Source organism: Pezoporus wallicus, unplaced genomic scaffold (genome assembly GCF_028554395.1).
Source record: "Pezoporus wallicus isolate ANWC-B61680 ecotype Strahan unplaced genomic scaffold, APGP_CSIRO_Pwel_v1 contig_6598, whole genome shotgun sequence".
Classification (NCBI taxonomy): Eukaryota; Metazoa; Chordata; class Aves; order Psittaciformes; family Psittacidae; genus Pezoporus; species Pezoporus wallicus.
Window position 1 is genome coordinate 782,090 of NW_026637213.1, and position 23,011 is coordinate 805,100.

General features: G+C 48.2%; 1 protein-coding gene across 1 annotated transcript in view; it reads left to right on the forward strand.

Moving 5' to 3' along the window:
• CASQ2 (calsequestrin 2) overlaps positions 1-22,545 on the forward strand; it is a 30,912-nt gene extending 8,367 nt beyond the window's left edge. The window contains exons 2-11 of the mRNA XM_057404132.1: positions 4,699-4,783; positions 5,966-6,066; positions 8,055-8,166; positions 9,260-9,333; positions 9,780-9,910; positions 13,785-13,830; positions 16,600-16,654; positions 17,320-17,420; positions 17,742-17,816; positions 20,890-22,545. Coding sequence (XP_057260115.1) covers positions 4,699-4,783; positions 5,966-6,066; positions 8,055-8,166; positions 9,260-9,333; positions 9,780-9,910; positions 13,785-13,830; positions 16,600-16,654; positions 17,320-17,420; positions 17,742-17,816; positions 20,890-21,099 — 990 coding nt within the window. The 3' untranslated portion in view covers positions 21,100-22,545. The remainder of the gene's footprint in view (positions 1-4,698; positions 4,784-5,965; positions 6,067-8,054; positions 8,167-9,259; positions 9,334-9,779; positions 9,911-13,784; positions 13,831-16,599; positions 16,655-17,319; positions 17,421-17,741; positions 17,817-20,889) is intronic.
• The last annotated feature ends 466 nt before the right edge of the window (positions 22,546-23,011 follow it).

The following is a 23,011-nucleotide window of genomic DNA, read 5'->3' on the forward strand; positions in this document are numbered from 1 at the left end:
TGGCTTCTCTAGTGGCTCAGCAGGCTTCTGCCTGCTTTGATCACCATGATGCTTCATGACCAGCTTCATTCACCAGCAAGAACCTGAAATGTTATTAGTGGAGTATGCAAGGGGATGCTAGAGGAGGCAACACAGCATCAAGGAGAGATAACCCCCTCTGCTCTACAACAAACTGCCCATTAGCTTGAACAACAGAGAAGCCAACCACAGCATGAAGGCATGAATCCTGCATATCGATTCAAAGCTTTGGGGGAAATACCCTAGATTTTTGCTATTGCCTCCTGCTGTTTCTGAAAATAAACCCCTAACATTTTAGGATATAAAATCATCATCATTGCATCAACCACGTTCTGACCATCAACCTAGAGTGCAGCTTTAAACGAAGCTAGAGAGAAACAACAGAGAAGTGTGGGTTGCCTGAGAGACATTCCCTCATCAACCCTTTTTGCTCTCCTCTGCATTGCTTGACTTTTATTCTTCCACTGCTGCCAGCTAGGGAAACGGAACGCTCCAATGCTTAAGAGTATTTTACTCACGGTGGCTCTCACAGATACCTTAATGTTCCCATCTCCCTGCCACCCAGTGATGAGCTTTCCTGTCAGTGGATGCTGCAAGCAGGTGCTTCTAGTGGGAAGTGGGAAGAAAATCCAGGCCAGAAATCCAGAGTCACTCCACAATGAAAACTGACCCTACCGAGACCCCCACCCCTCCCACCCCCGTTTGCAACCCTCTCTGCTGGATTTTGTCTGTCATTTAGCAGCAGAACTGACACCAAACGCGATGTTTGGTGCAATCCATGCTGCCTGAAGCTGGAATAGGAATGTGGTCAGGGAGCCCTGCTGCTCTGTAACCTAGCATTTCAGAATGATCCTGTGGGACTTGTTAAGTCTCCTGAAAGCTTTCCAGCAGCACACCTAGGTTCAGACTGGTCCAGGAGGTGTGAAGTTGAGATGTTCTGGCAGGGAGTTGTTTCCTTCCTTCCCCATTATTCAGATTGCCTCTAACCATTGGCACCATCCAAGATGAGGTGGTGCGTGCTTACTCGGTGCTACTTAAGCTTCATTTTGGGCTGGCACCTCTCACACATCCCAGGGACCAAATTCAAGTACCGATGTTATCTGAGGGAAGAGGGAGAAAGGAGGAGTGCTGCTGGGATCTTTGCTCACACTCTCAGCCCACTCTGCCTGCCCAAAGCTCCTGCTATATCCCAGGGACTGCAAGAGCAGTTAGGTTCTGTTCTTCCAAGGCAGTTTCTCCCCTCCATCTCCCCAAGCAGCTGTTGAAACTAAATGACTTGCTATAGAGGCTTACACAAAGGCAAGGGCTCTGGCTGGCCAAGACTTCAAGTGATATGAATTTAAAGGGAGAAGGGGGAGGGGGAAGGGATGTGTTCTTACATTACGGTTGCCTCTGTCCCAAGGTTCTGAGCCAAGAGGATTGTCAAGATTAGAAACATTATCTGCATTCAAATCCCACTAGCTTTATGGAATCAGAAAATACTGTAAGGGGATATAGAAATGCTTGATACTGTAATGAGCAGGGGACAACCAGCCAAGCTGACATGCCTTTGGCATACTTTATATTTTGCTGCCTTATGGGGTTCAAGTTTAGGTGTGGGAATACATCCTCACCTAAGCACTGATGAAACTCACCTGCTGTAATGGAAAGCAAAGATGCAAGATCCAACCCCTGCATAATTTGCATTTGAAAAGCCCCCATGGGCACTGACACACTTGCAAAGGTCTCCGCTGCCGCAGTGGAAAGAGCTCCTCAGAGTCTGATGTTGCATGAATCTTCCCCTGGTGCAAGACCCCAGTGCTCTGTGGACGGGCACCGGCTACAGCTGTACCACTCACCTCACTAACACACATAGCATCAAGGTCCCAGGGAAGGAGGCAGGCTGCGTGCTTAGCTCCATCCCCACAGTGTATACAGGATAGTGCTGTACATGCTCTCTCCTAGATACACACACACTGCTGCACACCTTCACTCAGGGTAAGCCTCTTCAGAGGAACATCTCCAAGCACTCATACCCACAGTACACACACCTCCAAGACACCACCAGGCACACCTCCAGCATCACCGTGAACTTTCCTGAGCCCCGGTGAAGTGCACACACCCAGAGCCTCACACAAAGAGGCTTTCACCCCATTAGACAAGCTCTCTTGACATGTTTACTCTTTCCCAGCAAGATCCCAGCTGCACCCACTCCCTTCCCAAGAGCTGCATGCTGACACACATCACTCCTGGTCAATGCCTCCTCTCCTGTAAACATGCACGCCCAGGCTCTTGTCTGTAGCAGATGCTTCAGCTTTTCTGCACGTTTCTGAGCTGCTTCAAACAGCCCCTAGAAACCCCAATCACCTCCTGTGTGAAGGAGTCAAGAACTTTCAGGCTTGAACTGCCCTGATGCTGTCTGACACAAGGCTAACATACCTGTAAGGAAGTAGCTAGATCAAGTGTGGGCTGGATATGAATTAACAGTCTTCTTCCCTTGGGCTTTCTTGTGTGTTACCTCTGCTCACACTGCAAGCCAGAGGCTCAAGTGTTGACTCTGAGGAACCTCTTGCTAGTTTACACAACTGGCAGCATGCAGAGACATGCTGACAGTGCCCCCAAAAGATGATGATCCTACAGGCTTCATCCTCTTGTCCAGTAAAGGCAGACCCCCATAATGGGGAACAGAAAACAGCTTTTCCTGCTTGCTAACGTCTAGGATGCTCGCAAGAAGTGTTCATCTCTCCCTGTATTATAGGGTACCAGGTGCTCATTAGGTGATGGCTGTGGCCTGAGCTAGGAGGTGGGATGCTAGACCAGTCAGGGCGGTGCTTGGATGCCTTCTCAATGGATGCACAAACATGGAGCAGTGCATGCTGTATCCATTGTAAACACAAGCCCTGAATGCGCAGCCTTGCCTTTATTTCAAAACGCTGGCTGAGAGCAAGGAAAAAGCAGCAAGACCACCTATTGCCTGCATAACGTGAGCATGGTGCTACACACATGGTGGCATGTTTCCCTCAGGACTGGCCAGGCAGCCACACAGGGATCGAGGCTGCAGTGATGCGGTGGTGCCTGGCAGAGAGCATGTCCTCCTGGAGGGCTTCAGGACAGACCTGGAGACACATATTTGGTGGAAGGGAGAAGACAGCCACGTTCTCCATCACTCCTCTTCACCCAAGCAAAGTCCCTGAGCCCTGACCCTCAGGATTTCAGGGACACCAAAATGATGCCTATGGGATGCCGGCTCCATGAAACCCCAGTGTGCAAGCAATGGGGCTGCCCCATCACTTTTGCTCCCTGGTGCCTTTAATCACTGCTCACTCTCACAGTGCCCAGGCACAGGAGGAAACTATTTATAGCAGGGGAGCCAAGGGGCCGTGTGGCCATGGGGGCAGTGCTGCTGGGTGACATTCAAACTGGCTTTGAGGCTGGGGGAGGATGCCAAAATGGGTCCTGGGGGAGGGTGTTCCTCATAAATCAGCCTGCCATCTCCCTGGCCATGGCTTCTCTTATGTCCCCCCCCCCCCTTCAGCCTCCCACCACTGAGCACAGGCAGCTGTGCCCTAATAGGGACATTCCTGTCCTGGAAGCCCCCAACCCCTCATCCCTATTGATCCCCTCACATCCAGCAGGGTTGAGAGGGAGGACAGCAAGAAGACCATCAGCATCAGAGGTATTCATGGAGGAGGGAGGAAGGGGGAGACAGAGGGGATCTCAGAGCATCATTACAGCCTTGTTGGGTCTCTGGCGTGCTTGCAGCGGGGCTAAGTCGGTCATCTGGTGAATAAGGGTCTCATTTCCCAAGGTCACTTCCTCTTTATGGAGTCCATCTGGAACTTACAGGGTCTCAGCCATGGCCACTCCCACCATGGGGCATTTGCAGAGCGTCTCCCCTTTCCTCACATATCTATTTTCACAAAACAGGCAGGAACTTGATATGTTCTAGAGGCCCCTTCAGCAAAAATGGTGGGAACAGGGGGCAGTCGTTTCCCAGAGCTGCAAGAAGGCAAATGCAAGCATGGATGGGATTACTCATTTCTTTAGGAAAAAGAAGGGACCCGGAACTGGGGGGTTACTAAAGCCTGGACAAGAGACATGACTTAATGCGTTTCATAAGGGAAAGGACTAGTTTTGCAAAGCCACGAGCCCTTCTGCTTTATTTTGCTGCGTGCCTGCTTTGGCCACCCCATCACATGTATGAAGCAAAAGTGATGGCGTTGTGCCCTAAATCCCATCCAGCTTGAAGCCACTACTGCCTGGCACCAAGCACTTCCGGAGTTAAAATGTCCATGGTGCCCACACGTTACATTCCACTTCAGGAGGCCACAAAGGCACAATAGAGGAGACAGCTTTTGCTTTGTGTCAGTGGCACAAGTCTTTCTCCAGCCATGTCCACTGCTTTGGTGCCCCTGACTCAGTCGGGAGCCCTCTCCTGATGCCAGAGTGTCAAACAGCAGTTACCAGCATGTGGTATGGCCAACAAACTCAGTGCTGCAACACAGTGGGAAGAAACCCAACCCTTTTGACCTCTGGGCAGCGTTATCTCAGCAGGGAGGCAGCATGTGATGCATCCCACCCGTTAATGCTGTCTGAAAGCAAAATATGGGTCACTTGTGCCTGTTGTACCATGCACAATGCCCTTTAGCTACCCTGTGGTGTTAATGCTGCTAAGGTGGGGCTCTCTGGTTCCTCCCACAGCTGGCAGCTCAGGTCCTGGAGCCCAAGAGCATTGGCTTCGGGATGGTTGACTCCAAGAAGGACGCCAAACTTGCCAAGAAGTTAGGTGAGTCCCATGTCTGGAATCTCTGGAATAGCTTGGAGGGAGATGTGTGAGTGATGCTCAGCTGCCAGCTCAATAAAGGACAGCCAAATCCTTGTTACCAGGATGGCGAAGGTGATGGCAGCAATTACACACTTACCAGCCCAACATGAGCAGGATCAAATGGGGAGAGGATGGGAGGGATGAGACAAGACCCTTCCAGCAAAAGCTTTCTGGCTGAGAGTGCCAAAACCAAACCAAACAAAGTGAAAAGGAAAGCCAGTTCATGCCATACTGGTGACAAGGTGGAAGCTCACCACTTGCTGAGCAGATACTTTAAATAGGTTCCATGGAGTAACTCCATGCTCTTCCTACAGAGAGACAGGTCTGACACAGCAGTGCAGAACTAAAACCCATGGGGAAATCAGATAAGCCCACAAATGTCACCACCAGATGGCAAAGTAATTTTCTTTCCTAAATTAAAGGCTCTCTATGCTGGTGGAAACTCAACTAAAGGGGAGAGCTTCTCCCTCTCTTAGAAGAAACAAACTATCACCTCCCTTGGCCCATGGTACCCTGCCATCATGCACTGCAGGGGCTCAGTGCTGTTAATTTTGGATCCTCCATTGAGATGCTGTGGCATCCAGCCCTCAGTCCAGTTATATACTATTCAAATCTGCCAGCCTGCCATCTATGGCATCTCTGTCACAGGTTTCTAACCCTTTTGCCAGGGCTAGCTAAGCCTCGGAGAGTTTGGAACTCACTTTGGCTTTCAGGTCACTGTTCATGTTCACATAGCCTTCTCTGGGCAGAGAGCACAACCTGCATCACAATCCATTTTTCATTGAGTGAGAAGTTAAGATTTGGGATGTCAGAGCCCAAATCTATTTGCTATTTACTATTTACTGCAAGACAAATAGCCAAACAAAACCAAGGTCCTGGGACAGAACTTTTCCACCTGGGGCCAAACTGTGACCTGAACAACAAGTTCCACATTTGGGAAGAAGCCATGGCGAGTTCTGGCTGAGCTCTGTCCCTTGTGCCATGAAACATCAGTCAGGAGACTGCTCAAATCGGTTCTAACTGGACCAACACTGCGAATCAGCATGTTCCCAGGAGGCGTTGCTGGAATAGCAAGCAAGATGCCCTGTAACAGAAATGCTTTTAGGGATGAGTTAACCACATGATGTTTCCTCTCTCTTTCAGGCTTGGTTGAAGAAGGAAGTCTCTATGTCTTTAAGGAAGAGCGGTTGATTGAATTTGATGGGGAACTGGCCACAGATGTCTTGGTGGAATTCCTCTTGGATGTAAGCACAGATAAGATAGATAAAGCCTCTCTGAGAAGCCCTTACTTTGCTAAAAACCGTGGCTTTATCTTTATTGGAAATTCCATCCCTGTTTGTCTGGTAGAGATGACACTTGCCAGCTTCCCAAATACTTGTCTGACCACAAGTTCCCAGGAAAGCTGGGAACTTTATGTGCTACCAACCACTTAGATCTTAAAAATGCTCTGCTCTCTTTTCTGTTTATGGTGTATTTGACTAGAATCAAGTAACAATCCCACATAACTGACTGGTAGTCACCCACCTCAACAAGCTGGCCTGCAAACACTTTGCCATTTGCAAAATCTCACACTTCTTTCTTTTTAAAGTTGATAAAAAAACATACCCAGGAAGTTGCATTCTCAGAGCATCTAAAAAGAGTTTAATTCATTGAAATTGCATATGCTGCAAACTATTTGCCCCTTTCTAGACACAATAACTCAAGCAGAGCAGTGTACTACTGCCTCTTCAGTGAACTTCCTGAATTGCACTGCCGTGAGTTGGAGAAGATCAAGGCCCTCACACTTATTTATAGAATCATAGAATAGTTAGGGTTGGGAAGGACCTTAAAATCATCTAGTTCCAATCACCCTGCAACGGGCAGGGACACCACACATTTAACCATGTCACTCAGGACTCCATACAACCTGGCCTTGAATGCTGCCAGGGATGGGATGCTCTTGCCTGCTCTTGTGCATGGACGCATTTATTCACCTTTATGCCTAAGTGCAAAAGAGATGCTGACTCCCTCATCAGCATGTTGCAATTCTATTAAAATTTTATTCCTAGGAAAGGCAACAGCCCAAAACCATGGTCTTTGATTTGTTGTGAAAGCCTTTTGCAGGGGCTTGGCTTTCCTTTGAGATGAAGCTCCCGCTATGAGCAGCTGGTCTAGTGCAAGTGCCTGTGGCAGGGGATTGGAACTGAATGAGCTCTAAGGTCCCTTCCAACCCAAACCAGTCTATGATTCTGTGATTCTATGACCATCACAAGGAGCTCGGCGTAAGGCATTTAGTGAGGTTTTGCTTGCTGTGATTTGCGGTGTGCCGCTGAAAAGCCATGTTCTGTGAACAAAGGAAGAGAGCAAGGATTTCTGTTTGTGCGTTTTCCACTCAAGAAGGAAAATCCCAGCAAAGCAGGGAAGTAAAAACAAACACTTTTGTGGTGCCGGGACAGCCTGATCTCAAAGGAAAACAAACCCAGAGATCCTCTGCTCTGCTGCAGGCTGTATAGTGAGTCGCCTGCCTGCACTTCTGTTTTCCTAGTGAAACCACACCTGATTTACACCAGTATTGCTGGGCAAAATAACCAGACCGAATCCTTTCATCAGCAGTGGCTCATAGAGAAAACAGAAATAAAGTCTGGATCAACCACATGCTGAAGTGGCAGATAGGTCTTCCAGCTTCCTCATCAACTATGATATGTCCAGGGCCAAAGCATGCATTTAAGCCATTCTGCATAGGAAGATGAGCCAGGAAAATTCACATCCAGACTTTCCACTGCTCCAAAACACTGTTTGGCCACCCTCTGGTGTGCTGGATTTAATGTTTTCCAAAAGCAAGCTCTTTGCAATGACCTGTTCCAGCGAATGACACTTGAAAACAAATATATGCAAGCACACAGCTTCCATATCAGTCTCATTCACCTGCTCTCCCTTCTTCTCAGCCCCACTAAAGCCAGCTGCAATTGCTACCCTTTGTCTTTCATCACAGCAGGTCCCTCAGCACCAATTCGGGTTACTGAGACCTCTCCCAGATTCCCTCTTGATGCTTCAACATATGCAGTGAACCTATTAATGGCTCCCTCTGAAGGTGACCTGCACCTCTCTTCTCACATTAAGGCAGAGAACACTAAGTAGTGTTTCCAGCAGCTGAGAAACTGGGTGACCTCCTTCTCCCTGCTGGTGACATACACTGCCAGGCATAGGTTGGTGCTGCAAATCATTCTGCTATCAAATGCATTTGTCATGGCAGGTGCTAGAAGACCCTGTGGAGGTCATAAACAGCAAGCTGGAGCTTCAGGCCTTTGACCGAATCGATGAGGAAATCAAACTCATTGGCTACTTCAAAGGAGAAGACTCTGAACGTAAGATAAATATGTTCGTCGTGGGGCATGGAGCCTGACTGGGGGCTCTGGGGCTTGGGCATTGGTTCTTCTGCATGAACGCTAAGGGTGTTGGGGGTATATGGCAAGATGAGATGGAGCTGCAGGCAAATCTCTGCTCTTGCCATGCATAAGCCTATGTTTACACCAACAGTGATGACCCTCCTGCAAGGTGTTTGTTGGCAAAAGAAGGAGGTGATAATCCAGGGGCTCCTGAAGTAAAGTAAGCCTATGTTACTCAGAGTCAGATGAGGTTACAGTTACACTGGTTGAAGGCCTAAAAGAAGCAAAGCTCCCCCTCTTAGGAGCAGGTCAAAGAAAGAGGGAAGGAGGAAAAGGGAAAGAGAGGGACACACACTAAGTACTCATTTGGCAAACATACAGCAGCAGTAAGCTGGGCATCTTAGGTTAGCCCAGCTGAGTCACTGACTTGTTTCTCCTCACTGAACCCCAAGGCTGAGAAGACACTGGTCCCATGTACCAAGAGACATGCAACTCAAACCACCATCTTTCACCAGCCTAGAGAAATCCTCACCAGAGACTCTCACTGACTAGCCCCAGTGGTCTCCTCTGCCAGCCCCGAGTGCTCCCCTTGCTCTCCAGGTAGTGCTGAAAAGCCTTGCCTGCAAGGCTTGCCTTTAGCAAAAAGACAGGTATTCCTACCCGAACAAGCAACATATCACCAGGTCTGCTGCACCACAGCAGCCCTTCCATCTCTCCCTTCAGCTTTCTTCTTCACTCAAGATGGGCTGCAGGGCACTAATAAGTATTTTGGAGAAAGGTGGGAAATACCCGTTGTAAAGAGCTCCTGCTGGGCTGAGAGCACCCTTCCTGACCCCAGCTGAGGACCCGATACCAGTAACAATAAAAACATGCCTCTTTCCTGCTCCCTCCTCCTGCAGCAGGCAAAGCATGCCTTGGCGACAGTCACCATGCAAACCCTGGAAGGGTGGGAGAAGCATAGTGCCATCATCTGATGTATTTTGCCATAGTTTATGTTTGCTCTTCCCTGGTGCCTTCTGTGCTGATCAGCCACCGATGAAATCTTTTCTTCATTCCCCTTTTCTCCTTCCAGATTACAAAGCATTTGAAGAAGCTGCTGAACACTTCCAACCATACGTCAAGTTCTTTGCCACCTTCGACAAAGGGGTAAGCATCCATGGACCTCCATAGGAGCTCACAGACTCCACCACCTGATTTCCAGCAGCTCAGGTTGCTCCCAGGTTTAATATCAGGCTTCAGATTCTCATTTTCAGTGTTGCTGTGGTTTGTGGTGTCCAAATTTGGATTTGTCCCTGTGGCAAGATAAAAGGCCATTTCTGCAGCATGAAGGCAGGTCCTGACCTGGGTTTGGAAACCAGTCCCTTTAAGTTTGTGAGAGCTTGACTCTGGCATTGCTCTGCCTCAGTGCTTGAGGCCAGTAGTGCAGAGAGCTTCCATAGTTTTATAACCAAGGAAAGATCCATTCATATTCTGCTGACCATCGCTGAGAGTGGATGCTCTGAGACAGAGCAAGCACTTTGACCAGGAGAAACTCTGGATAGGCAAAGAGGCACGTCAGGCTCACTCACTTCTGACCATCTGCACTGCAACAGGTTGCCAAGAAGCTGGGTCTGAAGATGAATGAGGTGGATTTCTATGAACCATTTATGGATGAGCCTGTTCACATCCCTGATAAGCCTTACTCAGAAGAGGAGCTGGTGGAATTTGTGAAGGAGCACAAAAGGTATGTAGCATGCAGGACACTCCTGGCCATGGGAAGCAGGTAAAGGTGTCTGGCATCACAGGCTTGCCCCCGTAGAGCATCCCTCTCCTTAAAAATTGGGATGACAAGCACCTGCTGACCCAGGTTTGAGATTTTTGGCTGATCTTTTCCCACTCCCTGAGGTGCAAGTGTCAGTGCTGCAATCAGAGCCCACTACCATGGGGCTGTGACAGAGCTTCCCTCCTGCTCCCTCGAGGAGCAGGGAGGCTTGCAGGCACTGCAGAGTGGAAACCTTGCCCTACTTGCCCATGCTTTTAATTTAGGTCTGTTCCCTCCTTCCCCAAAACAGCATCACTGATGGGTATATCCTATATCCATCTCTTCATGCCAGTTATGTCCATAGGCAGGCTCCAAGCTCAGGTCAAGCTTGGAGGAACCAGGATTGACTAAGAGGTTCCTGCTGACCTCAGGCATGGAGAGGAAGCCACTGCTGTTATGGCAGTGTTGGGCCTCATGTGGCAATAGTGCTGAGCACCTACAGTGTTTGATCAGCTCAGCAGGAGCTGTGGATGCTCTATGCTTTCTGCAACCAGATTTATTGCACAGTTGTTTAGGGACGCAGTCTACAAGTGACTGGAAAGGCCGATCCTTTGTAAAAGCACAGGGTTGAATATAAGGGCACAATTACCCATGGGGTGCTGTATTTTCAGACCATTAGGAATGCAGCACAAGGTAGTCACAGAGTGATTTGCTGCTCCTGCATCTGCATTTCAGACCTTTAAGAGACCAGAAAAGAAAAGCAGGACCATCAATACTTCTGGGGGACCCTAAAATCAGGCTGAGCTTGAGGTTTGTGTTCACACACTGAGGGTTTAGAGACACAAAGATTATCTCTGGAATTCCTAATTTACCAGACTTGGAAACAGATCTCTGCTTTTTCTGACATATGAAGGGGTCCTCTATATCCCATGTACATGTACTTGCAGGTCACTTCATTGATCTCCTGGACTTCCTGACCTCAGTCCTTCCCATTTTTTTCTCTCAAGCTCTTTCTGTCAAAAAGAAGGTGTCAAACACAGCTAAATGCCTAAGAACACAAGCTCTCCACCAGCACAAAACTGCAGTGGACACCCCCCCCCCCCCCCCCCAAGATGCTATGGGGGGCCTGGTAGGAGTGAGAGGATGGGCCATGTACTTTGCAAGTGTCAAGGCTCAGAAGGGAATTAAAAGGTGTCTCATGAAATCAGATGCCTGAAATCCCAAACTTTGGACCAAGGTGGTGGCATGGCAGGGGAAAAACCCTGAGCTGACAGTGATATGTTCACAGTAGTTAATGCCGAGTCTCACAGAGAATATAGTACAATAGACTAGAATACAGTAGAATACACTAGACTAGAATGGGATAAGACAGAACGGAATAGGGTAAGAGAGGCTGCACTAATACCAACTACATGCTAGTTCCTCTGCCTACAGCAAGAGGTCTCTGGGTTAACGTTTGTTTCACGTGCCGTAATGCTGGGGTTAGACACCCATCCTACCCTCGACCATGTTTTCTGTAATTGTGATATAGCAACATGGGGGCTGAATCCTGCTCCCTCCTGACTCACCTAAACCTCACTTCCTACAGCACAGGGAAGTAACCAGAGTAAATCTGGAGTATCTCTATAGCAACCGGTACACTTGGGTGTGATCAAATCCTCCTGACAGAGTTTCCCTTCTCCAAGAGCCGCCCCCAGAGGACGGATAGGGAAAGCGTCTTGAAAGACATGTAGAGGTACATAACATGCATTCGCCTGACAGAATCTCTAGCTTCAGACGATCAGCAATGAGGAGATTTGCTGGGTCAAAAATTGCATCCCTGATCTTCTACTTAGTAACTACTCTTCCATTTCTACAGGCTTTTTTACCTCCTTTCTATTTTGATGCTGAAAGCAGCCAGTTTGGCAATTGAATTATGCACTGTATCAAAATAACACTTCTATTTGTTCAGTTTATACTTGCTACTTAAAAACTTCACGGGCACCTCTAAGCTCTTGTGTTGTGAGGACCAATGACCATTCTCTGCTTTGCATTTGCAGCTTTTACCATCCCAATATTTTTAGCCCCACCACCCCATCCTCAGTCACCTTTTTCATAAGATAAAGGGTTCTTATCGGCTGAATCTCACACACACACACAGAGGTCATTCCATACCTGCCTTCACCACTGCCATGTTTCCATGTCCCTTTTTCAGTTGTTCCATATCATTTCTCTGATGGGATGACCAGAATCACACATACACTCACTGTGGCAATGCAGAGTAGAGCTGCCTATTGCTTAATGGTATGATGTGTTTTACTCCTCAGTCATTTCCCAACTGCTTGTAACCCTCTTTTTACCTTTGGAGCAGATGATTTCCCAATTTGTGACACTTGGGCCCTTCTCCTGAAGACAATAGTTAATTAGAACTCATTTAGAACCCATTGTTGCACCTGTATAATCAGGGTTGGTTATTCTACAAGTGCATTGCTTGCTATATGTATCTGTCATGCAGCCTCTCAACTCACAGAGATCCCCCTGTGTCTCCTCGTAGTTAGACCTGTGTTGATTGTAAAAGAACTGGATCCGATAAGCAGCCACTGCTATATTCCTATTTCACATCTTTTTCAGGTTATGTGAGAAGATCTTATGCATATGATCATGCCAAATCATGTGCTTTGCTATGAATCTTAATTCCCTTTGTCTTGAAAATTGATTGTTCATCTCAACCTTCATCTTCCAATGTCATTAATCCACAGGAGGACCCCTCCTCTGATCTAACTGAAGCTCTGTTCCTGAGAGCCTTTAGTAAGGGACCTTGGCCAATGGTCCTCTTAAGGCAACTCACTGCCTTGACCTTCACCCACTCATTGGCGACTCTAGCAGACCCATGGCCATGACTTAAAGGCTACACGCATCTCTAGTGCTACTGTGTCATATTCCTTCAAATGTCTGTTAACTTTACTTCTGCTGGTGGCATTGTGCCCATAAGGGCATTGTTCCTTCAGACCTGTGGCCCCTCAGATCCTTCAGGAACTCTCTAAAACAATGCTCCTTGTTTCCATTGCCCTTGTAGTGAAGCAAACTGAAGCGAGAGGTTACACATCTCACTGATGCCAACGTGCTGCTACTCCCTTTACCAATCTGTTCTAGGACCACATTCGTCAATACTTCTCTTTGCAACAGCTTTCTGGGGCTGGTCAACTAGAGAGGCCTGCTCTGCTGGAGAACCTGCCTGAACACCTCATGCTACAGTGAGCAGAGGTGTGAGGGACTGTTTGTTCTTCTCTCCTTGTGTTCTCTTTAACACCCCAGTCACCCCTCAGACTGCCAGCCTCTCTGACAGGTTTCCTGCTATGTATGGGTATCAAAAGGTTTACTATTCAATTAGGATCCAACTTCTCTTCCCAGAGGTTATTCTGTCTTTGCCTCAGAAGGTTTTGGAAAGGTTTTTATGGTGGAATTATGCTGGGGTAAAACCAGAAGAAAAGGGGAACAAAGCTCATTAGGAATGTCCCGGAGACTGCAAGACAAAAGTGAATGGTTCCCCTCATGCTCTCAGCACGGACAGAACAATCTGCCATGTGTGGGACTAACTCACCAGCACATGCCAGCACAGAGAAGGGTCTCATCTTCCCAAGCACAAACAGCGGCTGCAGTGACTCCAGCAGGGGCAAGGGCAGGGTTTTATCACCATAAATAAAAGCATAAGTTGACCTACCGTGCCCCCTTTGCTTTCATTCAAAATGCAGTGGCTGACAACACTGACTCCAGCCATCAACCAAACATGCCTCAGTGACCTTCTCCGTGACACCATCAGCATCACGCGTGATGGTGCTGGATGTGTCCTCAAAGAGTGTTTCTGTCTTCCTTTCAGGGCCACCTTGAGGAAGCTGCGCCCAGAGGACATGTTTGAGACATGGGTAAGCACGCACAGCGGGAAGTCTGGTGTCCGCTGATAGCTTTCAACAAGAAACCACAAGAGCCCCAGTCTCTGGCTGGGAACAACATTATCTTTCTTTCCCCGTGAGCAAAGCCTCTTTGCCTGCTTTGGGAAGAAGGGAAAGCATTGGCTGTAAAGCCCGGGTGCCACTGCTGCTTTGCTTAGCAGCAGTGGACAGCTGAGCTGAGTGCTGTTTGCTCCACAGGTGGGACAGGGAAAGCTAACCAAGCGTGCCAAGTCTTGCTGCTTTAGTGGCTGTGACATAGCTATGGAGAGCATCCTCCCCAAGGATGATCCATGTCATTTAATGGGCGTCACTGCTGCTGGTGGGGTGTCTTCAGTGGCCTGCTCGCTGTTATCAGCCATTGGAACAGGCTGCCCAGGGCAGTGCTGGAGTCACAGTCCCTGGAAGTGCTCACACACTGTGCAGATGAGGCCCTCAGTGCCATGGGTTAGTGGTGGCCTTGGCAGTGCTGGAGTAAAGGTTGGACTTGATGGTCTTAAAGGTCTTTTTCAAGTGAGCTGATGCTATGATTCTATGATTGCACTGAACAGATGATTCATGGCAATTGTACCAGAGCAATTGTACAACTCAAAATGCGAGTGAGGGCAGGCAGTTCAGTTAATTATAGAGATTACAGAGCAAATTGTGTATTGATTGTGCTTCTCACAGTGTAAGCAAGCTGCAAGTGAGAGATTATGAAGAACTAAGCAGCAGTTTGGTACCAGTCACACACAGAGGACTCTCCTGGTCTGCAAGGGTGGGAAACAATGGATGGGTGAAAATGAAAGAAAAATCTTGTATAACAAATGATCCCTTTGCTGTGGATGAGCACAATGTTAATAGCTAGTCAGGGCCCTTCGAATGGCAGCTAAATGCTGAAAAGCAAAGCTGGAGACGTGCTTTACAGATGCTAAGGAAGATGCAATCATTCCTCCAAAAAGCTCATCACATTTATAACAGCATTCAGTTGCCTCGTTGCTTGGTTGTGGAACAGGAAATGCTGAGGGATTCCAAAGCAACAAAAACCTTGGGAGTCTTTAATGCAACAAGACGAGAGGTAATCACACTGAAGCAGGAGTTATGAGTCACTTGGGCATGAGAGCTTTTCATTTGGTTTGGAAATACAGATTATGTATAGATGATGGCTTCCCACATCCACTGAGGTCCCTCCAAGTTTCCTCATGGGGCTGCAGCAGGACCCAACTTTCACAAGGAGCGGTTTTGCTTTCATACTGAACCTTAGGAAAAGTGGGAATTGTCAGTGGTGGGATGTTTGCTTTACTAGCAGCCTGGGGATACAGAGCTTGTCTCTACTATGAGCAGGGGACTTGTACCTACAGGAGACAATGGGCTGGATTTTGATCTCGCTGCAAATTCAAAACATCATCAATGCCTTCACTTGAGTTACCCTTGTTTTGTTTACTGCCTTGGAGGTCAGAATACAGCTACATTATATAGCTATATATATAATTATATATCACACATATATGTATATTCTACTTTTCTGTCTGACAGTGGAGAAAAAACAACAGCGTAGATTTTTCCAGCTGCAAGTGGTCTGAATCCCAAGTAGATCTGCCTAGAATGCCCCAATGAAAATGTATTCCCTGGAGACACCAACAAAGGCCCAGCATCCGCTATTGTTTTTAAAGATAATGTTTTCCACTTAATCATTCAGGGTTTTTTTGGGGGGGGTTCCTTTCAGGTCTTGATGGTGGCTTTGTCACCTCTGGGCTCAGAAGGGAAAAGGAATTAGCATTTAGATGGGAATTTTTTCTTGCATTAAAACCAATTGAAATGGAAACTGGGACTGGCAGCGGGTGAGGAAGGCAAAGCTGATCTGTGGGATAATTCAGAGATGACATTCATAGCAGGCAGATGATGAACCAGCCAGTAGATCCATTGGCCTTTGCCAATATCATTACTCACTACTTACATGTCTCATGGAGAAAAGCAGTCCACCAGCCCATTGTTTCTAAACCTCCACACACTGGAGCCCTGAATTCCCCTTGCTGGTCGTGGAAACCCTCACCTAAAGCAGAGACCTTTCACCTCCCCAAAGGGGCCAAAGTGAGCCACCTCAGCGCTTGCATTGTGAAGAAACCTCCTTTGCTGGCTCCAAAGGAGCACATTTGGGAGTTGAGAGTGGTGACAGATACTTCACGTTAGATACAAGGAGGAAGTTCGTTACTGTGAGGGTGGTGAGGCACTGGAACAGGTTGCTCAAAGAAGTGGTGAATGCTGGCAGTGGTGAATCCCTGGCAGTGTTCAAGGCCAGGCTGGACACAGCTTTGGGTGTCATGGTCTAGAGTGAGGCATCACTGCCCATGGCAGAGGGGTGGAACTGGATGATCTTAAGCTCCTTTCCAACCCAAGCCATTCTGTGATTCTATGATTCTAAGATTTGTTTCCCTGCAAACCATTCCCTGAAAGCTGCAAATTTATGAGGGTAGTTGACCTCAGGCATGGAAGGTGAGCCCATATTCCCATGCTAGAGAGCTCTTGACCTTCTCTGCAGGCAAGCTTTTGCCACACCATCCCGCACCACTCCTTTGCGTTTGCCACTGTGGTGCCCATCTCATTTTTAGCTGAAGGATTTCAGCAACACTACCCAAACTACCTGCTTTAGAACCTAATACCTCCACAGCTCAGCCTGACCTCAGTGTCTTGAAGGCAGCCTATCACTTCTCTGTTGGACTCTGTTCTCCTTCCTTGGCCCATCAGTAATAGTTTTGCTGTTTCCAGGAGGATGACATGGAGGGAATTCACATCGTGGCCTTTGCAGAAGAAGATGACCCAGGTAGGAGGCTTTTTTCCTCCTTGTGTAACTCTCCATCAGTCAAGAAGTGCAGTTTCCTGTGCTTTGTTTGCATTGTGGAGCCCAGTGCCTAGGCTGGGATAGGGAGCTGGGATGCTTCTGGGTTTCTACACTAGTGGGTGTGCTAGCCAGGATTCAAGTCCTGGGTATAAATGAATAGCTGGCTGCAAAAGAAAAGTCATCCCCTGCACCTTAGCACCAGGATTTGTCCCTAACTCTGTTCCCTCCTTGCTTTGTGGCTCCAGGAAAGTGCTGCTGGCTTGGTTTTTGATGGGCATGTTGGAAACCCATGAGCATCAGCTCCTGGAAAGTCGTAGCATTGGTGCTTCTCATGCATCAGTGTGCCAAAAAGCTTTGGCCTCTTGGGGACTCAATTGCTCCCTTGCCACAAGAAAACAGTGTCATTGTTCCAGTCTGCAGAAGGGTTATGAGACTTAATTCATGTGTAACTAATTTCAGTACCCGGGGAGGATGCTCAACATTAAAAGCCTTATTATCAGAAGAAAGGGCTGGCAGACAGCGTTTTAATGAGCTCTGTGAACAACCCTCTGTGCACAGAGGGGAGAGGGAAGTTGAAACCCCCCCCGGAGCAAAAAGTGCCTGGATGTTTGTAGGAGAGAGCTGCAGCACTTCATGTATCATTTCAGATGGGTTTGAGTTCCTGGAAGTCCTGAAGCAGGTTGCCAGGGACAACACCGATAATCCCGACCTGAGCATTGTCTGGATTGACCCCGATGACTTCCCTCTGGTGAGTGGCAGGGGCTCCTTGCCTTTCCTGTTTTAACTCATGGAAGGGGGTAGGTTGGTGTGGTGGTGTGTGCATGAGCACAGGGATTTCCCCAGGGAATTTGGAACAGGGAAGAACTGGGCAATGGGTGATCCCTGAGAGCTGCTTGCTCAGGTCTGCCCCCAGTGAAGGAGGTATCCCGGGAACATCTCCAGAACCGGCACTTTCCTTTGCCATGTGTGGCAGTTCAAGCTTGTGTTCAGCCTCTCCTGGGTGCATTCATGCAACAGGCATTTGTTAATCCAGGCACCCTCGTCTGAGCTTTGTTTCTCACTCCTGCAGCTCATCACCTACTGGGAGAAGACCTTCAAGATCGACCTGTTCAAGCCACAGATCGGGGTGGTGAACGTCACAGACGTGAGTAGCGTGTACCCAGGAAATCCAGCGATCCCAAAATGAGGGTGCTAGAAAGGACAGGATCTGAGGTCTGCTGGAATCTGTGGGATTTTTGCTGTTAAGTGCAGGCAGAACACGCTTTTTCCCCAAGGAAAACGTGTAAAGACCTCACCATTCCCATGTGCAGCGTTCATAACACCTCTGACGTTGAGCTCCAGGGCTTCAGTCTGACTGAACCTGGGTGGGTTTGTGGAGGAAAAGTGTGCATGTAGGGGGGAAAGCAAGTCGTGATTAGGGGAGAAGAGTAGCAAAAGGAGCGTGTTTTTTGCAGCAGAAGCAGAACAGCACAGCTTGAATGTAGGAGGGAAAGATGGTCCCAAACAGATGACAGGGAGGGAGAAACTGCATAGCTTGAAAAAAAAACCCTAAATAAATACACAGCTTTAATAAGAGTATGATATAAACTGGTAACAAAGGGATCCTGCTGTGGCAAAGGGGCTATACTGGGATTCATCCTCCCCAGCCACTGCCATGCAGGGGTTTGGGTGGGAAGAGGGTATATGTCTGCCCCACACCCCATGGCAGTGAAGGGTTTCCACGCCATCCTGCAGCCTGGCTGACTTATTCCCTAGGTTTATTTCTGATGATGAAGTGCTGCGTGTTTTAATCTCTTTAAAATGGACCCGTGTGGGAGTGTCTCTGGAAGCATAAATCACTGCTGAAGTGGCTGTAATTTGGTGCTTGACTTCGTGTCTGAAGTTTCAACTGCATGGGAAACTGATGTTTCATTAGGAGAGAGCAGGGAAGGACCCGGGGTTGGGTCCTGACCTCACCAGCAACCCTGTTCCTGGCTCCTGTGCACTCTCTCCTGTAGCTTTGCAGGGCAAGAGGGGCAGCAAGGTGTACTGTACAATTGTGCCTCCTGTTACAGCAAATGCTGCAAGATGGGGGACATGGTAGGGAAAGCAAAGCACTGGTGTGATGCAGAAAGCAGACGTACACCTAGAGAGTGAGTACCCAGTGGGTGAAGGCTTGTTAGAAACTTATGAAGGGAGAGGTAAAAGGCAAAAAGGGCCCAGATAACGTCTGAAACCTAAGATCATGTGAGAAATGAACAGGCAAGACAGAAACAGAGCTCACGTATTCCAGTCTTTTCCCCTTATTACTAGTCCACTGTATCTCCCTGCATTATGTTCACTGCAGCTCTCCGTGTTTAAGTCATGTCACAGCTCCATTGAAGAAATTCATGAAAGTAGGATTGTCAGTGGCAAGAGAACTCTATAGAAAGCAGTATTAGGCAGGAACATATGCCACATTATCCAGCGTCACTCAGAAACCTGTGAAAACTCGTGCATTAGCTTTGATACAGGCAGTGTTTCAGGTGGCTGATTACATTATTTGCATTTTTTCTTTAATTCCTCTTAAGCCTATTTTCTATTCCTCAAGAGAGAGATTGAAGAAGGCTCTGGGTTGGAGGGTGCTATCTAAACCAAACACTGAGCTCACTTCGTGATTTCAGTGTTACATCACCGCATTCAGCCAAGTTACACAGGTACAAAGTGAAGCTTACACAACAGAGTAAAAATAAACACTGCTCTTGGCTTCGGTGGACATAACCCCTGTGACCCTATCACTCCTCTAAGAACCTGCCAATACAAACACCAGAGCTCCCAGCAGTCCCCGCTGCTCTGTCACGTCGGACTGGCTCAGGATTAGGGCCATGGTGCTCTGCACCATGCTGCTTTACGTATGTGCACAGCATCTTCTCGAGGGGCAATGGGCCCACTCCAGTTCCCATTCGTTAAAGGTGTCAGGTTTTGCTTCAAGAACAGTCCTGAGGTTGAGGACAAGATCGTTTGTATGAAGCAGGAGCTGCATGCCTCTTTGTGGCTCTTTTTTATTACAGTTTTAGTGGTTTAGAAGGAAGACAAATATTGTAAGGGAGAAACAACTTTTCTTGAGCACAAATTGGTCCGGCCTTTTAGCAAGCCATAAACCGAAGAGAATTGAGTACCACAGACAGGGATGCATTTGCACCCAGTGCAAACTGGGGGTGTATTTGAACTGGATACATTTCCAAAAGCAGGTATTTGTCTTATGAGATATGAAAAGCACTTGCTTCTGCAACATTAAACACTGACTGAGATAACCTCACAGCACCTCCGCAAAACAGGACGCTGATCCTGTTTCATGGAGGGGAGACAGCGAAGCGAAAGAGGCTTACCCAGGCATTTACCTAGGAAACCTATAGCAAAGCAGAGAGAAAACCTTGCATTTCCAGGCCTCAGAGACCACCTAAGCTATGCTTCCTGTCCCTGGGTAGCAGCCACAATTTAGACAGCATCTTCTTATTGAATTCCCCCTCGTCTGTTCTACCTAGTTTATGGAAGTAATGCAGACAGCTGGAGAGAAAGAGCAGGGGGCACCTGCATTCCAGGGCATCTGTGTTTTTCATCGTTCTTCAGCTGGAGCATGGTTGAGATGATGTGATGAAAGGCTCTTCAAAGAGAAGGAGCCACCATCACACGTGGAGAGTCCAGAGCAACATCCTGAGGCAAAGAGGATAGTAATAGAGGCTGGGGAGAAGGGTTGCTGCTGACAGCAGGGTGTAAAGGCTCAAAGGAAGAGGTGCCAGAAGGGCTCTGGAAGGAAGGAAGGATGGAGGGGAATGCTGTGATGTCCTGTGAACTGGGGTGATGCAGGAGGAGCTGGCATAGTTCTCTTTATGCTCTCTTTATGTAGACTTGGAGTCCACACATCTGGCCAGACAGGGTGAAGACAATGCATCAGGTGGACAATGCTCTTGCTGCAGGAGAGGAACAGGCAGCGGGCACATACCCAACCCAGGTCAAACAGCACCACACACTCCTGCGAACCCATTGACCAGTCCCACTGCCCCTAGTCAGAAGCAACAGCACCTCAGGGGGAAGTGGTAATCCCAGGGTGTAGGCAGAGAGACTCTATGGCTGAGCCTGCCTGCAGGCTGTGGCAGGGAGGGAGCTAATGTCAACACCACCCCTGCATCCATAGCAGCAGTGAATCTCTTGCCTGTGTCTCTGAGGGTGACTAACCCCCCCATGACCTGTCCCCGCAGGCTGACAGCATCTGGATGGATATCAGAGATGATGATGACCTGCCCACAGCGGAGGAGCTGGAGGACTGGATAGAAGATGTGCTTTCTGGGAAGATAAACACCGAAGATGACGATGACGATGATGACGACGATGACGATGATGATGATGACGATGATGATGATGACGATGATGACGACGACGATGACGACGACGATGATGATGATGATTAACTGTGACCCTGTGCAGTTTTACTTGTGGGGGCCCAGAGCCCTCCCCCTTCGGCAGGTCCCTCCATTGGAAGGCCTGTGCTTGAGCGTCAGCAAGCACCGATGCTCTTCTTTGCCCCCTGCCCTGCTCTCCCTGCCCCTGCCTCTGCCCTTGCCGGGACCCCCCAGCCTGATTCTCAGTGGTGCTGAGCCACCAGGACTGCCCCTGCAGGCACCCAGCACCGCTGCAAATCATGCCTCCTTAGAAAGGACAATAGGAATCCACAGGGAATCTGCCCTGAGCTTCCCAGGGTGGGAGAAAAGTGCCTGCCTGCTCACTGCCAGAGGGACACAGGAAGCAAAGTTGTGTTTTCCATGCTCATCGGCCCAGCACTTAACATCCAAAGACCAAATCTCACTTCAAGACACAGGGAAGGCCGCTGTGAAGTTCAGTCCTTTTATTAAACACAATGCCCTTTGCAGCTTACTCTGCCAAGACCACTCAATCCTGCAGGTTCTGCTGCAGGAGTCGGTAGCTGCTCACTAGCACCTTAAAAGCAGCAAAAAGCTTTGGGAAAGGAGAAGGGATTTAGGGATTCTATTTAAGTTTTCAGTGATTCCATATGACAGGATATTCTTGTCTGGCAGCGCAATGCAAACCGAACACCACAGTCCCTGTCTGAACCTCTTCTCGAAAGCTCAGGCCAAAGCTAGGGTAAGTGCAGGTAGTCTGATAGGGGACATCAACTTTTGTGAGTTCCTGAATGGCTGGAAAGGCTGATCCAGGTCTGAGCCCAGCCTCTTGAGGCTGAAGATCATGAGCCAAATCGCTGGCCTTAACCCAGAAGAAACACCAAAGCAGACTCCAGGCCAGTTGCAAACATCTGCAACCAGGTCTGGGCTGGGCCTACCTTCCCTTTCAGGTGAACCTCAGACAGATTGAAGGTGGTGTACATGAGATAGTGCCAGTGGAAACATTCTTGCGGGCCCACCCTGAAGCCCTCCTATTGCCCAAGACCTTCCAGCTTTGGCTGGCTTTCAACCCGTAGCCTACAGAGCATCTTTTCCCATGACCAAGATGTTGGGAGGGAACGCATCCATCCAACCGTATTAGATGCTGGATAACATGCGTTGGGCAACGAGCAGTGAAAGCTGTTTGGCTTTTACATATCCAGTTCCATAGTTACTCCCTGCTTAGAGACTCATGGTAGTTCATGAGAAGCCTCTTTTGACTACAGACTGAGAAGGAGCTCATAGTCAAGGGGGTCACTCTCAAAGCAGAGCGTCAGCAGCTCCATCCTGGTGAGTGCAGCACCATTCATGTGCAGGTCACTGCAACAGTGTTAGGTCGCCCTGCTTTTCCATGCTGGTAGATTTCAGTTGTCTTAGCTTCTTAGATTTGACAATAGTGCAATGAATGGAAAGCTTGGAGATAGTTTTATCTTTATAAATACATTTATAAATATGTTCTCCAGTTGTCCAGCCTTGTTAGCATAGGTTAACACGTCCTCTCTTGCTACAGGCAAAAACCATTGTCCTGACCTTTCTTATACTGGCTTATGTCAGAGGTAAGTGATGTTACAGGGGAAATAACAGTGTGAGGGACGGGAGAAGCAGAGCTCCTTGTACAAATGTGACTCAGCCTGATGAGACACAGGGTTTACACATTATGTATTTCCTTTATCAGATGAACTGCAAAGCAATATTTTACACATTTGTTTTCCCCTGCCTGTTGATCAGTCTCTTTGACTCTGTCTCTACATTAGCTGAAATAGATATTTTAAACTACTGGTATAACAAAGCTGAAGTACTGATATATTCCTACATGTACTTAGCCCCTTGGTGGAAAGTGCCAGTATGAACAACACACAGCTGGGTATCTATTTACCTCTATGTATATGAATGAATACTGTGCTTATATGGTATATGACCATAG